General features: G+C 53.2%; 2 protein-coding genes across 11 annotated transcripts in view; one reads left to right on the forward strand and one right to left on the reverse strand.

Moving 5' to 3' along the window:
- The window catches only part of MAPK7 (mitogen-activated protein kinase 7), a 33681-nt gene that overhangs the window by 17158 nt on the left and 2764 nt on the right, over positions 1-13759 (reverse strand). For 4 of the 10 annotated variants that reach the window (XM_058428548.1, XM_058428543.1, XM_058428546.1 and 1 more), the window contains 5 exons: positions 12585-13663; positions 11811-12490; positions 11331-11464; positions 10957-11199; positions 1974-2116 (listed from right to left, as the gene is read on the reverse strand). In XM_058428548.1, coding sequence (XP_058284531.1) covers positions 11046-11199; positions 11331-11464; positions 11811-12490; positions 12585-13663 — 2047 coding nt within the window. In that variant the 3' untranslated portion in view covers positions 1974-2116; positions 10957-11045. Of the gene's footprint in view, positions 1-1453; positions 1512-1973; positions 2117-4421; positions 4484-9172; positions 9214-10739; positions 11200-11330; positions 11465-11810; positions 12491-12584; positions 13664-13759 lie in introns of those variants that run through there. The other 6 variants (XM_032176789.2, XM_032176785.2, XM_032176784.2 and 3 more) reach the window with 4 other exon arrangements.
- Positions 7103-10832, forward strand: MFAP4 (microfibril associated protein 4). Its single transcript, XM_032176793.2, has 6 exons — positions 7103-7143; positions 7456-7534; positions 7830-7984; positions 8829-8925; positions 9002-9184; positions 9574-10832. The coding sequence occupies exons 1-6, from the start codon at positions 7138-7140 to the stop codon at positions 9819-9821; spliced, it is 768 nt and encodes a 255-aa protein (XP_032032684.1). The 5' UTR covers positions 7103-7137; the 3' UTR covers positions 9822-10832.

The raw sequence follows: 13759 nt of genomic DNA on the forward strand, positions 1-13759 counted from the left end.
AAAAAAAAAGAACATGGGCAAAAGACATGAATAGATTTTTCACTAAAAAAGATATACAGATGGCAAACAAGCACATGAAAAGATGTTCAACATCATATGCTATTAAATAATTCAAATTAAAATCACAAGACATCATTACATAAGTATAAGACTAGCTAAAGTAAAAAATAACGACAATACTAAATGCTGGCAAAGATATGGAACAGCAATCATTCATTGCTGGTAGGAATAGAAAATGGTACAGATACTTTGGAAGATAGTTTGGCAGTTTTTTACAAAACTAAATAAACATAGTCTTACCATATGATCCAGCAATCATGCTCCTTGGTATTTACCCAAGTGAGTTGAAAATGTATGTCCACACAAAACCTGTACACAGACGTTTATAGCAGCTTTATTCATAATCATCCAAACTTGGAAGCAACCAAGATGTCCTTTATTAAGTGAATGGATAAACTGTGGTACATCCAGACAATTGCATATTATTCAGTGTTGAAAAGAAGTAAGCTAACACACCATGAGAAGACATGGAGGAAACTTAAATGCATATTACTAAGTGAAAGAAGCCAACCTGAAAAGGCTACAAATTATTATATGATTCCAGCTATATGACATTCTGGAAAAGATAAAATTATGGAGACACTAAAAAGTTCAGTAGTTGCCAGGGGGTTAGGGGGAGGAAGAGATGGTTGGCAGAGCACAGAGGATTTTTAGGGCAATATATAATACAGGATCAATTTAAGAGATCTAATAGCCAACTAATAAAATTATCACAATCAGAACAGAGAAAATGGAGGAAAGAAACAGCCAAAGAAGTAATAGAAAATAATTTTCTCAGAACTGACGGAAACAAACCTCCACCCACTGGCCAGCACAATGAAAGAGAAAAGACTCAACCCCAGGACTCATCAAACACAGGGCTAGGGACTGCTGTTTCTCCATATACGGCCTCCAAGTACCCCTCTTATCCCAATTATACACATGCATTTGTTTATTTAAAAACAAAAAGACCTCTAATCTGTATGCTTTCTCCCCAGTTATGTAGCATCTACACATCAAAGTAAAATCAGGAACCTAAGTTACATTATCTCAATATACCCTAATCCCAAAGGCCCTTGGGATCAAGTTCAAATGTTTTAGCCTAGATTTAACACCCTCCCCATCTCTAATCTGCCTCTTCTCTCTGCCACATCCTGAGCTCCATCAACTGATCTTGTCCCAAACTATAAAAAGGTGGGGAGAGACACTAAATCCCTCCTAAAACCTTCCCCCGTGTTAGACAAATAAGATAGAGCGTTCCCCACCACAAAATGTCTGTGTCTGCCCTTGGACCCAGAGTTTGCCATTACCATCTCCACACTACGGCCTTCTGGACATGCCCTGTTCCAAACTTTGGCCCCACTCCTGCCACCTTCCTGCTTCATTTTTCATAGTACTTATCATTTCACTTTACTTTTCTTTCTGTTCTGTAGCTCTGAGAGGGCTGGAGGTTCTGTCTTGTGCACGGTTGCCTATAAAGGGTTAAAGAGTGCCTGGTGTTTCGAAGATGCTTGTTATGGGATGAATCGTGTCCCTCAACATTCACACTGAAGCTGTACCATGCAGTACCTTGGAATGCAACTATATTTGGAGATACAGCCTTTAAAGAGGTAGTTAAGGCAAAATGAGGTTACGAGGATGGGCCTGATTCCAATCTGACCTCATATTCCACAGCACCCACTCGGAACACCACATCTGTGTCCTGCCAAATGATGACTGTGCGAGCCCCTGCCCCCTCTCTTCTGTCCACCTCGGGCATCCCCAGGCTTCACCCCCATCTTCCAAACAGTCGTTCTCACTTTGCTGCAGCAGTGGCCTCTGGGAAAGGGCCCTTGGGTTTGGGCAGCTCAGCCTGTCAACCCAAGTCTGTCCTTCTGGCACACAGCCCCTCTCTCTTGGAACCCCTTTGCTTGGCCTGGGTTGGGGGGACTCACCGTCTCTTCTCCCTAGGTGCTCTCTGCTTTGATGAGTTTCCTTCAAAAACTCTCCTCAGGCTTCTCTAGCTCCGGATACAGGAGGGTGGATAAAGGAGCAGTCTAGCTGCCTGCCAGCAAGACACACAGGGAGGTGTCTGCACCTGCAGAGAGAATAGGGGTCTTGTCCTTAGCTGTTGTCCAAAACAACAGAAAATGCTCCACTCCACAGGCTGCTGTGCTTTTAGAGGAAACCAAAGTAAGACCTTGAGTCAGTCAGGGTCCTCTCAGGAAACAAAGGGTGAACTCAGCTGTTTGGTTTTTTTTTTTTTCTTCAGATAATTTAATGAAGGGACTATTTACTTGGATGTGAAGTAACCAACATTAAGAAAACCAACATGGGGCATTGAGGCATCCTGGGGCTAGCAAGGATGATAACCCTCATCATCCCAGCCTGAGGGGCAAAGGGAGGAAACAGGGTTACTGGAGACAGTGAGGGAGGTTATGGCAGGAGATGTCATCAGGAGGTGGGGGGGAGGGGCGGGGGGGACAGAGGGCACTCTACGGCCAAAACTGCAGTGCTCATCAGGACAGGAGCCGGGGAGAAATACTTCAACCTCTCTCTTCTCCCATCTCCTGCTGGTGTCTCCCATTAGTCAAACCCAGCTGGAAGCCAGGGGCCATGGAAACCCAGCGATGCCCTCCCTACAGGGCAGCCCCCACACCGGGCACAGAGGAGGATGTGGGTGGATCAGGGAATGCAGAGAACCAGCACAGGCCTAACCCAGGGGTGGCAGCCATACCAACTTGAGCAAATGTCCTACCAAAATGACATCGAGGAAGCACAGGGGGTCATCCGTTTTTACTGAGCCATCTGGGTTTGACAATATTACAGCGTACATTACAATGACTATTACAGAGGGTATTTAGTGGAGACTTTTTGTACACCTGCAGCCACTTCCCCTCCTAATCTCACACTCGTTTTCTGTATTATAATCAGGGATGCCTCTCTCCCTGAATCAGTCCAGTTTCCATCAAGTAACACTCAGGTTAGGACAATTTGAGTAGCATTTAATAAAAGGACTATTTGTTGAGGTGTAAGCAGGAGATGGCCCCCTATCTCTGGGCTGGTAACACCAGGGCTGTCAACATCCCTAGACCTGAAGCAGACAGAGGAGGAAGGAGTCGCCCACAGTGAGTCAGGAGGCTGTATGGAGATGGCTACCCGGCAGGACTTGAGACTGTTGGCTGAGAAACAAAACCAGCCTGGGGGACTCTACAAGGAGGGGAATGAATATTCCTCTTCATTCTCCTTACCGCTGAACCCTGATAGGCTGCTCATTGGCTGAACCCAATCAGAAACCAGAGGGTGAGGCTGGCCTTCCGGGTCCCAGGGCAGTACGGAGAAAGGTGGGGAGGCAAATGAAAGGTGTCCAACTGCACTTCCCTTGCCAAGGGATGCGTAGAACAACCCAAGCAAGGCCAGTGGGATGGGCCCTCCTCACTCCTGGAATCTGGCAGACAGACAAAGCCATAGCTCTGTGCATTGAGCAGCATCAACCTGACATTGTCCCACCACAGGACCCCCACTGAGGGCCTGCTTTCAAGAGCCCAGGGCAGCCTCAGCTCCCACCCACCCCTAGTCTAGACTCCCCGCAAAGCCTCCCAACAAAGTCAGTTAGTGTCTGTTGTTGGCAATGACAGAATCCTGACACAAACATCTTCATGCATGTGAGTTGGGGGTCTCTTTCAAAAACATTAGCAGGCAGAGCAAACTGATCACCGGGAGGGCTGAGAACCAAGCTCAGGGCTTTGCAGCCCGGGCCTAAGTCAGTGTCACTCAGCATTGTGCTTGCCAAGCCACCACCAACCACCCAGAGAAACTAGGACCCAGACAGCACTGAGGTCACCATTGCCCCAGGAATGGATTCTTCCTGCTCCTGCTTCTCAAATCACTTTCTCCCAAAATGAAGCCCAGGACCGTGCATTTTATCAGCTAAACCAAGGCCATGTGCCTTCAATCAAACTGCAAGGAACCCTGGAAATGTGAACACCCAGCATTCTAGTTAGGAGAGGAACACCCCAAACGTGGGAAGAGGTTTCCCATGCTGGGCAGCCAACAAGTAATGTCCCCCAGCTGTATCTGTGCCTCTTCAACATGTCAGAGTATTTCCTCCAGACAACATCTTAGAAAGATTACCAATTCTGGGTATGTTATTACCAAATTTCTTTCCCACAAAAGTTAAACTAATTTCCAGTCACATCCAGTGAACACAGTGCCTGCTTTGCTGCACCCACACACATTATTCAATTTTTTAAGTAAAAACTAATTGGCAAAATCTAATTGATACCTCGTATCTTAATTCTCTCTTTTTGAGGGGGAGAAGGAGTTTCTATGTTTGTTCATTAGTGGTATTCTCCAAAAGTCTTCAATACTTGACTTTGGACCATTTTAGTATTTGTTTTGATGACTGATTTTTTTTTCATTATTTTCCCTTGTATAGACTTGTGTTAAAATTAGCTGGCATTTGCTGAAAGAAGAGATCAGGATTAGATTCAGCTGTGTGTAACAGAAAAAAAAAAACAAAACCCACCTGACACTTAAAGTACATAGAAGTTTCTTTCTCTCCTGCATAAAAAAGGCCTAGAGGAGGGCAGTCCAGGGCTGTTTTCGGACCGACTCCACAAAGTCGTGAGAGGCTTTGCCAGTTCCTCCTCTGCCATTCCCTGATGAGGCCTCATCTTCCTCATCCCCACTGTCCAAGGTGGCAGCTAGAGCTCTAGCCATCACATCCAGCAGGACAGAGGGCAGGATGAAGAGGGACAAGCCACCTACCTTTACAATATACCTGTTGGCATCTTATTGGCCAATATTCAGATGTGTGACCTCACCTAGCTACAAGGGAGGCTGGACAATGAGCCCAGATAAAAATTAGGATCTTACTACTGAGGACTAAGGGAAGAACGAGCATTGAGAGCCAGCCAACTGTCTCTTCCACAGGCAAGGATACAAGTTGTGTTGAAGACAACCCATTCATATGAGAATGATGATGTTTATGATGACGATGACGATAGCTAATATTTACTAAATAGCTGCCATTTGTAGGCACTGTTCTAGGAACTTGATATGTATTACTTAATCCTCACCACACCCCTATGAAGTAGATACTATGACTATCCTCATTTTACAGAGGAGGAAACCAAGGCACAGAGAGACTAGGTAATTTTTGCAAGGTCATCCAGCTAACAGGCAATAGAACCTAGATTTGAACTGAGGTAGCCTGACACAAGACACAACTATGAATAGAGGCAATCACAAAACCAAGTCAGGGAGGCCAACTGGGGCTTTGCCAAGGGGCTTATCTATTGACTCAGGAGTGGAGAGATGGGACCTAAGCCAGAGCTGCCTCATCACTTTGCCTTTGAATATTTCATCTGTTCATCCATTCAACACAAATGTCCTTTTGTAATACACCTTACATTTGCAATTCACTGTCCAAAACCTGTGCATGCCACTCCTTGTGGGGCAGATACTGTATCCTCAGCAGCCAGCATAGCCTATAGCACACAGCGCTCAAAAGATATCTGTGAGCCAGGTGTAGTGGCCCTGTAGTCCCAGCTTCTTGGGAGACTAAGGTGGGAGGAACATTTGAGGCCAGTTCAAGACCAGCCTGGGCAACATAGGGAGACCCCCCCATCTCTACAAAAAAATTAAAAAATTAGCTGGGTGTGGTGGCACACCTGTAGTCCTAGCTCCTTAGGAGGCTGAGGTGGGAGGATCACTTGAGCCCAGGAGCTTGAGGCTGCAGTGAGCTATGATTGCACTTGGGCAACAGGGCAAGGCCCTGACTCTAGTATCTTATCTATATATACATATAAATACGTGAGTGACTGTGCATGTACATATCAAGCCTACTCTCTGCCAGGCTCTGTGATGGGCACTGAGCATGCAGAACTGAGACACAGACCCTGCTCACTGGCCCTTATGGCCAAGAAAAGGAGGCAGATGAGCGGGCACCGCAGGGAGCAGCACAAGAGTGGGAACCTCCATGGTGAAAAGTCTGGAGTGGCTGCACTGTAATTTATGAGTCACAGCAATAAGGGACAAGGTCCTCAAGGTAGGCCAGAGAAAGACTTGAAATTCCTTTCATGTCCAAGGTGAAAAACCTAGCCTCAGCCCTGAGGCAATAGGGAGCCATGAGGCTTAAGCAGGGTGACATAATCTGAGAGGCCATCTAGAACAACTCTCCTGGTAGTGTGCCAAGGATGGGAGGAGAGAGCCCAGAAGTAGGGAGATTCAGATGAAGTAGAGTCTGGGAGGTATGGGAGCTGAAGTGAAGGGTTTGGAAGAAGGAAGGAGGGGTGGAGTGAGGAGAAACAAAAGAGGTCCCATACCCGGTGCATGTGAGCCAGACAGATGGGCCAGGGAACTGTGGGAGGGGAAAAGAGCCGGCCTGAGGTGGCCAGAGTGAGGGGTGGCTGGGGAGGGGGGCTGGACAGGGGCCCTGGCCTGAGCTGGGGCAGACAGAGCAGTTGGACGCCAGCGGCCTTGTGCTCATGGCTCAGAAATGTCCCAGGCCTGCCAAGAGACTGCTGCCTCTGTCCCCCCACCAGCCCCAGCCAGGCTCCCACATCAGGAGCTCTGAAACTGTCCCCTCAGCCTTCTGCTCCCCCAGAGCAGGCCTCCCCTCCCCAGAAGCCAGCCATATGACACCCCCACTCTCCCTCAGCCCTCCCCCTCAATGGCTGATGAAACACAGGCCAGGGAAGGAGGGGAAAGAATAAACAGACATCCGCCGGGGGGGGCGCCCATCAGGAAGCAGCGGGCAGGCTGCGGTGGGCTGGGGCTGCCAGGGGGCCCACAGCTCTAGCCGGGTGGGTGGCAGATGGCGGATGGCGGATGGAGTGGGATCCAGGGAACAGTTGGAGCCAGCAGGGAGTTAACGTCTGCAGTACTTTGCCCGACGGGCCTAATGAGACACAGGTGGTCCCCTGGCTCCAGCCCCACCTCCCAGCCCCCTGATAGTGTAAACTGATGCTGGTTGTCTGGGGTGGGGAGAGGGGGGTTCTGCAGCTACGGGAAGGGGGGCGGGGCTGGGGCGGCTGGCGGGGGCCCAGCACATAACTCTGGGCGGTTGCAGTCTGAGGCCGCAGACACCCAGCCACTCTGAGCAGAACTGACAGCATGAAGGTACGGGGCCCAGGGTGGGGGGACTCATAGCATGGGGGAACTGAGCCCACTCCAGAGGCCCCTGGCTACAGAGGGGACTATGAAGGCACAAGGAGTTCTCTTGAAACTCGTAAGCTATGAGGGTATATAGCCTGTCCCAGACAGTTGGGTTACTTGGCGGGCGGGGTGGGGGGCAGGGAAGAGGGGCCAAATGGCAGGAGAGGGATTCAGGCAAGGGCAGTATGTCCACGCGTGGTGGGGGCAAATGCAAAGAGAACAGGGGGTCTCTGGAGCTGGGAAGGGGCTGCGCTGACCCTGTCTGCCCATCGCCAGGCCCTCCTGGCCCTGCCGCTGCTGCTGCTTCTCTCCACGCCCCCGTGTGCCCCCCAGGTCTCCGGGATCCGAGGAGATGGTAAGCAGCCCCACACTCACAGACACGGCCTGGCCCACAGGTTGGGCAAGAAGAGGCTGGACTGTCAGAACAGACTGTCAGGGTCGAGCCCCAGCTCTGCAGGACTCAGGTTCCTCCTTTACAAAATGGGGCAGATGGATGACATGAGCATTGCTCATCTCCCTTGAAGAAATCTTCCATGACTCCTTGTGTCAAAGTCCCCCAGCCCCAAGGACTGAGGCAAACCTTGGGGTGCTGAGGTGTCAATGATGCCATAGTCCCACTCTCCTCACTGTCCCCATGTCCCCACCGCCAGCTCTGGAGAGGTTTTGCCTTCAGCAACCCCTGGACTGTGACGACATCTATGCCCAGGGCTACCAGTCAGACGGCGTGTACCTCATCTACCCCTCGGGCCCCAGTGTGCCTGTGCCCGTCTTCTGTGACATGACCACCGAGGGCGGGAAGTGGACGGTGAGTGGGAGGAGGGAACAGAGGCCAGAGCTGGTTCTAATCCCAGCTCTGTGACCCTGGGCTTCACATCTGTGAACCTGTTTCTTCATCTTTAAAATGGGGATAATGATACCCACGGCACAGCTTCCGAGCAGCTGCCAACACTTAATTCTAAGTGCCTGAGGTAGGTGTTTGTTTGCTTTGAGGTGGAGTCTCACTCTGTCATCCAGGCTTGAGTGCAGTGGCTCCATCTCAGCTCACTGCTGGAACCTCCACCTCCCAGGTTCAAAAGGTTCTCCTGCCTCAGGCTCCCAAGTAGCTGGGATTACAGGCATGTGCCACCATGCCCAGCTAATTTTTTTATTTTTAGTAGAGATGAGGTTTCACAATGTTGGCCAAGCTGGCCTTGAACTACTGACTACAGCTGATCCGCCCACCTCAGCCTCCCAAAGTGCTGAGATAACAGGCGTGAGCCACTGCGCCCAGCTGAGGTAGGTTAACGTGCATAAGCCTCACAATAATCCTGGCAAGTAGTAAGGAACTAAAGCCCAGAGAGGGGAAGTAACTTGCCCAGGTCCCACAGCTAGGCACTCGAACTCTAGAACGCCTGCCTCTTAGCCTCTTTCCTGCCTCTATACGAAACTGGGTATGAAGAGCCCAGGTGGGTGCTGGCAACTGCTCCACAGGGGGCCTGGTGCCAACGTGGACGTTGTTTTAGCAACCCCATTTCCACTACCCACCCCCAACTCAGTCCTTTAACAAACTGGCCATGGCGTCACAGAGTCCATGCTTGAGGTGGGCAGGGCAGGACCAGAACCCTGCCCACTGGACCCTTGATGATCCAGTCTCATCTTCTCTGCTCCAGGTTTTCCAGAAGAGATTCAATGGCTCAGTGAGTTTCTTCCGTGGCTGGAATGACTACAAGCTGGGCTTCGGCCGTGCCGATGGAGAGTACTGGCTGGGTAAGGCAGGGACCAGGTGGGCTGACGGGCTGCCCCAGGGCCAGGTCCTTGTTGACCAGCTACCCCTCCTCCCCAGGGCTGCAGAACATGCACCTCCTGACACTGAAGCAGAAGTACGAGCTGCGAGTGGACTTGGAGGACTTTGAGAACAACACGGCCTATGCCAAGTACGCCGACTTCTCCATCTCCCCGAACGCGGTCAGCGCAGAGGAGGATGGCTACACCCTCTTTGTGGCAGGCTTCGAGGATGGCGGGGCAGGTATAACCCGCTGTTAGCTTTAGGAGGGGCTGTGAGGGGAAAGAAAGCAGGGCTGGCCCTGCCCAGTCAGCCCCAACCTCCTTCAGGCCCCTCCTTCAACCCTCCTGGGTCTGGAAGGGCCACAGCTGGCTCCAAACCAGCTCAAACCAGCTTGGGCCTCAGCCCTGGGGAGCAGCCATCCTGGCCCTGCTCCAGGCAACTCTGTGGCGGAGCAGCTGTTTCTCTTCATTGCAGAAGCACATCTACCCAACATCTGGCTCAGGGAGGGTGCCCCCATCCCGTCAGGCTGCCACGTGATATCTCTCACAGTCGTCATTGTCACCCTCTCCCGGCCAGCTCGGGGCTCAGTTCCCTGCCTCAGCAGCCCCAACCCTTCTCTCCTCTGCCAGGTGACTCCCTGTCCTACCACAGTGGCCAGAAGTTCTCTACCTTCGACCGGGACCAGGACCTCTTTGTGCAGAACTGCGCGGCCCTCTCCTCAGGAGCCTTCTGGTTCCGCAGTTGCCACTTCGCCAACCTCAATGGCTTCTACCTAGGTGGCTCCCACCTCTCTTATGCCAATGGCATCAACTGGGCCCAGTGGAAGGGCTTCTACTACTCCCTCAAACGCACCGAGATGAAAATCCGCCGGGCCTGAGGGGCTGGCCCCCTCAGGCCCTTTTCCTCCCCTGGACACCCATGGTCTCCATGAGTGCTCCCTCTGCTGCCCCTGATGCATGCTTCTGCTGATTCCCCAGCACCAACTCCTTACAAGGGGACCTTGTGGTTCTCAGCCATGCCTCATCCCTGTCACACATCCAGGGCATCCATTCCTAAGCCAGACCCGGCTCCCCTACACCTGAAGTTACGCTGCCAGCAGCTCCCCGGGCCTCTTCCAAGAGGCACATGGTTCTAGCCTGGACCTGGCTGGGCTCCATGAGAATGAGTTGCCTCCACCCTGTCCCAACAACTGACAGCCAGGAGCCACTCTCCCAGCTGCAGGCCTTTGTGGTCCATCTTGTCGTGCTTCCTCACTGTGGACCCGTCTGGGCCACCCTAGTGTGCTAGGCTGAGCAGTGCAGTGTGAACAAGGCCCATGGTGTATTCTAGGCCACAGCCTAGCACTCCTCTGGCTGCTCTCAAACCATGTCCCATCTTCAGCCTCCCTCCCACCAACTTACTCCCCTGTGGTGAGTACCGTGGAACCCCAACCCACCTCACTATCATACTCAGCTTCCCCTGATGGCCCATCCCAACTCCTGAAGCTCTATGCCAAGAACACAGCTACCGCACACCACTCTGAAACAACCACAGCCAAGGTAGGCATGCTGAGGTCTTCCCCATTCCTTCTGAGGGTTGAGATGTTTAGCCACATGAGGGAGCAGAGGACAATCTCTGCAGGGCTGGGAGTGGGTAGGAACTGAAGGTCTCAATAAACCTTCAGAACCTGAATGAACTGGCTTCATACACACAAACATATTTGCTTATCCCCCAAATGTAGGCACCTGGCTCCTCCTTGCTCCCCTACTGATGGTGTCCTACCCCGAACTCCAAAAATTACACCTGGAGTCAGGTGCAGAAGGGAACCTTGTATTTCACAGGCCTCATTTTGATGGCAAAAAGACAGTGTAATAATAACATAATAATAATAAAAATATAATACTGAAAAGGATTTTTCAGGGGGAGTCGGGGTCTCCCAATCCTGCCATGGCTCGGTGGTGGCTCAGGTGGCTGCTTAAGGCTGAAAGGTGGGTCTGAGATGAACCTGCAGAATAATCCAAGCCAAGCCTCACCTGCTGGGTCCAGGGCTAAAGCCTTTGAGAATGCTCCCATGGATCCTGGAACTAGGTCTACCGTGGCAGCAAGGCACAGGCTGTGGGCCTCAGGGGTCCTGGAGGTCAGGCAGGTCAGCCAGCAGCATTGGGGAGTCCATCTGGATCTCACGCTGCAGGGACTCAATATCGGCAGGGTTCATGCCATGGCCTTCGAGCCAGTCAGCAAGCAGGGAGGCTGAGAGAGAGGCTGAATCTGCCTGGCTGCAGGGGAAGGGAAGGGAGGGGTGCTATTAGCCTAGGCTGGACCCTCACCCATCCCACAGGTGCATGCCTCCTGCACCAGGAACTTCTCCCCACAGTCCCAGTCTAGGAGCTCAGTCCAGCCACCTTACCCATCCTGTGGCCCATCAGCCACGCCCATGTCAAACGACTGGTTTAAGAATTCCTCCAGGTCAAAGCCAACACCGTAGCCAGCCCCACTGCCCTTTGGTGTGCCTGAGAACACGGGGGGCAGGGGGTCCTCCACCTGCAAGGAATGACAGGTTACAATGCAGACAGACTGAGGTCTGCAGGCCACCCTGTCCCAGTGCTGCTGACTACTCCGCCTGGATATCTGGGAGTGCTAACACCAGTCTCGGCAGGCAGTCAGTGCTGGCTGGCCCCATCTCTGGGCTAGGCACTTTCCAGGCCATATCTAACTTGTCTTCTAACAACCTCTTCATTGCCATTATGCTCCTTCTGTGAGCAAGGGGACACGTTCAGAGATAAAGCCCCATCTGCTGCTCAGTTTTTGTGGAACACGGACCACTTCCTGAACCCATTTTCCTTTGGCCCAGACCCAGGTGTCCCCATGGCCTGGGCCTCCCTCTCACCTGTGACTTAGATAGCTGCTGGGTCACAAGGTTGACATCAGGTGACTCTGACATGGAAGACTGAGGGGCTCCCCCAGCATCTGGAGGCGGCAGGCCAGGTGGGAAGTAAGGCAAAACTCCTGGGGTGCTGGAGCCAGGCAGCCCAGGGGGTGGCACAAGTGACTGGGGAGCCAGGAGGTTGGTGGAGGTGGCAATCTGGGGTGGCTCAGGGACAGGGATGGGCCTAGGAGGGCCAGTGGGGTGGGGTGCAGGGCCAGGGGGTGGGCAGGCAGGCTGGGGTACAGGGCCAGAGGTAGAGCCCACAGGTTGTGGTTGCGGGCCAGTGGGCTGAGCTACAGGGCCAGGAGGAGGACTGATAGGTTGGGCCGGGGTTGGCGCTGGCGCTGGGGTAGGGGCTGGCACGGAGGTGGGGGCTGGGGCTGGGGGCCGGGCCATTCGAGTCCAGCGTTCTAACAGGCTTCTGTCATTGTCACTGAGCACTAGTCCAGCCAAGGGGTCAGTGGAGGGGCCCCCAGAGGCCCCAGCCCCCCGTTCCTTTCGCTCCCGCTCCTGCCGCCGTTTTTCCCGCTCCTTGGCTCGTTCTTGCCGCCGCCGCCGCTTCTCCTCCCGCTCCCGCTGGCGCTCCTGGGCTGTCACCGGCTTCCGAGGCTCAGGAGCCTCCAGGGGTGCGCTGGGGCCATCTGTGGGGAAGTTGAGCAGGGGAGAAGGTAAAAGCCTGAAGCCTTGTCCAAGTCCAAGTCTCCCCTCTGCCCACCCGACCTGCCCACAAGGCACCTCTGAGCCGGCTCCTCAAAGACTTGAGCAGGGCAGCTTTAAGGGCAGCCTTAGTGTTGTCTGAGATGGCACCCTCTTTCTTCGGTGGGGCAGGCTCACTGGCTGGTGGGGGTGGCTGCAGGGTCAGATCAATGGTGTCAGGTGCAGGGCCCGGGCACGGTGGTGGGGCTGGTGGTGGAGACTCCATGGCGCAGTCCCCACTGGGAGCCCAGGGACTGGGCATTTCAACATCTGGACAGCCAGGCTCACTAGCCACAGGCTGTAGAGAAGGCTGGAAGCGGATCTGTTGGCGGATGCCCTCACGCCTTGCATGGAAGTCCTCAATTTCAGCCACAATGGCCTCCTTAATGCGCTCCCGAGTGAGGGCTTCGCGGTCAAAGGCAAAGTCAAAGGGCGGGGCACAGTCAGGCTCATCATCAGGATCATGGTACTTGGCCAGGAAAGGGTGGCGAAGGGCAGCAGCTGCTGAGATGCGGGCGCTGGGCTCAAAACACAGCATGCGACCCAGCAGTGATAGGGCCTGGCGGTCGGCACCTGGGTACACTGTCTCCCAGGGCACAGGCTGGCGTGGTGGCAAGCTCTGGATATAGGCTCGCACCCTCTCAGCCCCCACAGCCTGAATCACGGCTGGTGATGGGGTACCCAGCACCATCATGATGAGCTGTAGCTGGTGTACATAGTTTTTGCCTGGGAAGAGCTGGCGCCGGGCCAGCATCTCACCAAAGATGCAGCCCACAGACCAGAGGTCAATAGCCTGTGTATACTCATGCAAAGAGAGCATGAGCTCAGGCGCACGGTACCAGCGCGTGGCCACATACTCGGTCATGAAGTACTGATGTTCAGCGGGTGAGGTGCACAGGCCACGAGCCATACCAAAGTCACCAATCTTGAGCTCACAGTTCTCATTCACCAACAGGTTGGAGGGCTTGAGGTCACGGTGGATGACCTGAGCCGAGTGCATGTACTTCAGGCCCCGCAGCAGCTGGTACAGGAAGTAGCGCACGTGTTCCAGTGTGAGGGGCTGTGAGGAGTGGATGATCTGGTGCAGGTCACTTTCCATCAGGTCCAGAACCACGTAGCTGGAAGGGGAAGGAAGGAGAGAAGCATGGGTTGGCCTGATCACACTCCAGGGACAAGCCCCATCCTCACCACACCCTTCCAATTCCAGACAGGTA

The sequence above is a fragment of the Hylobates moloch genome, unplaced genomic scaffold (genome assembly GCF_009828535.3).
Source record: "Hylobates moloch isolate HMO894 unplaced genomic scaffold, HMol_V3 SCAFFOLD_15, whole genome shotgun sequence".
NCBI classification, from domain to species: domain Eukaryota; kingdom Metazoa; phylum Chordata; class Mammalia; order Primates; family Hylobatidae; genus Hylobates; species Hylobates moloch.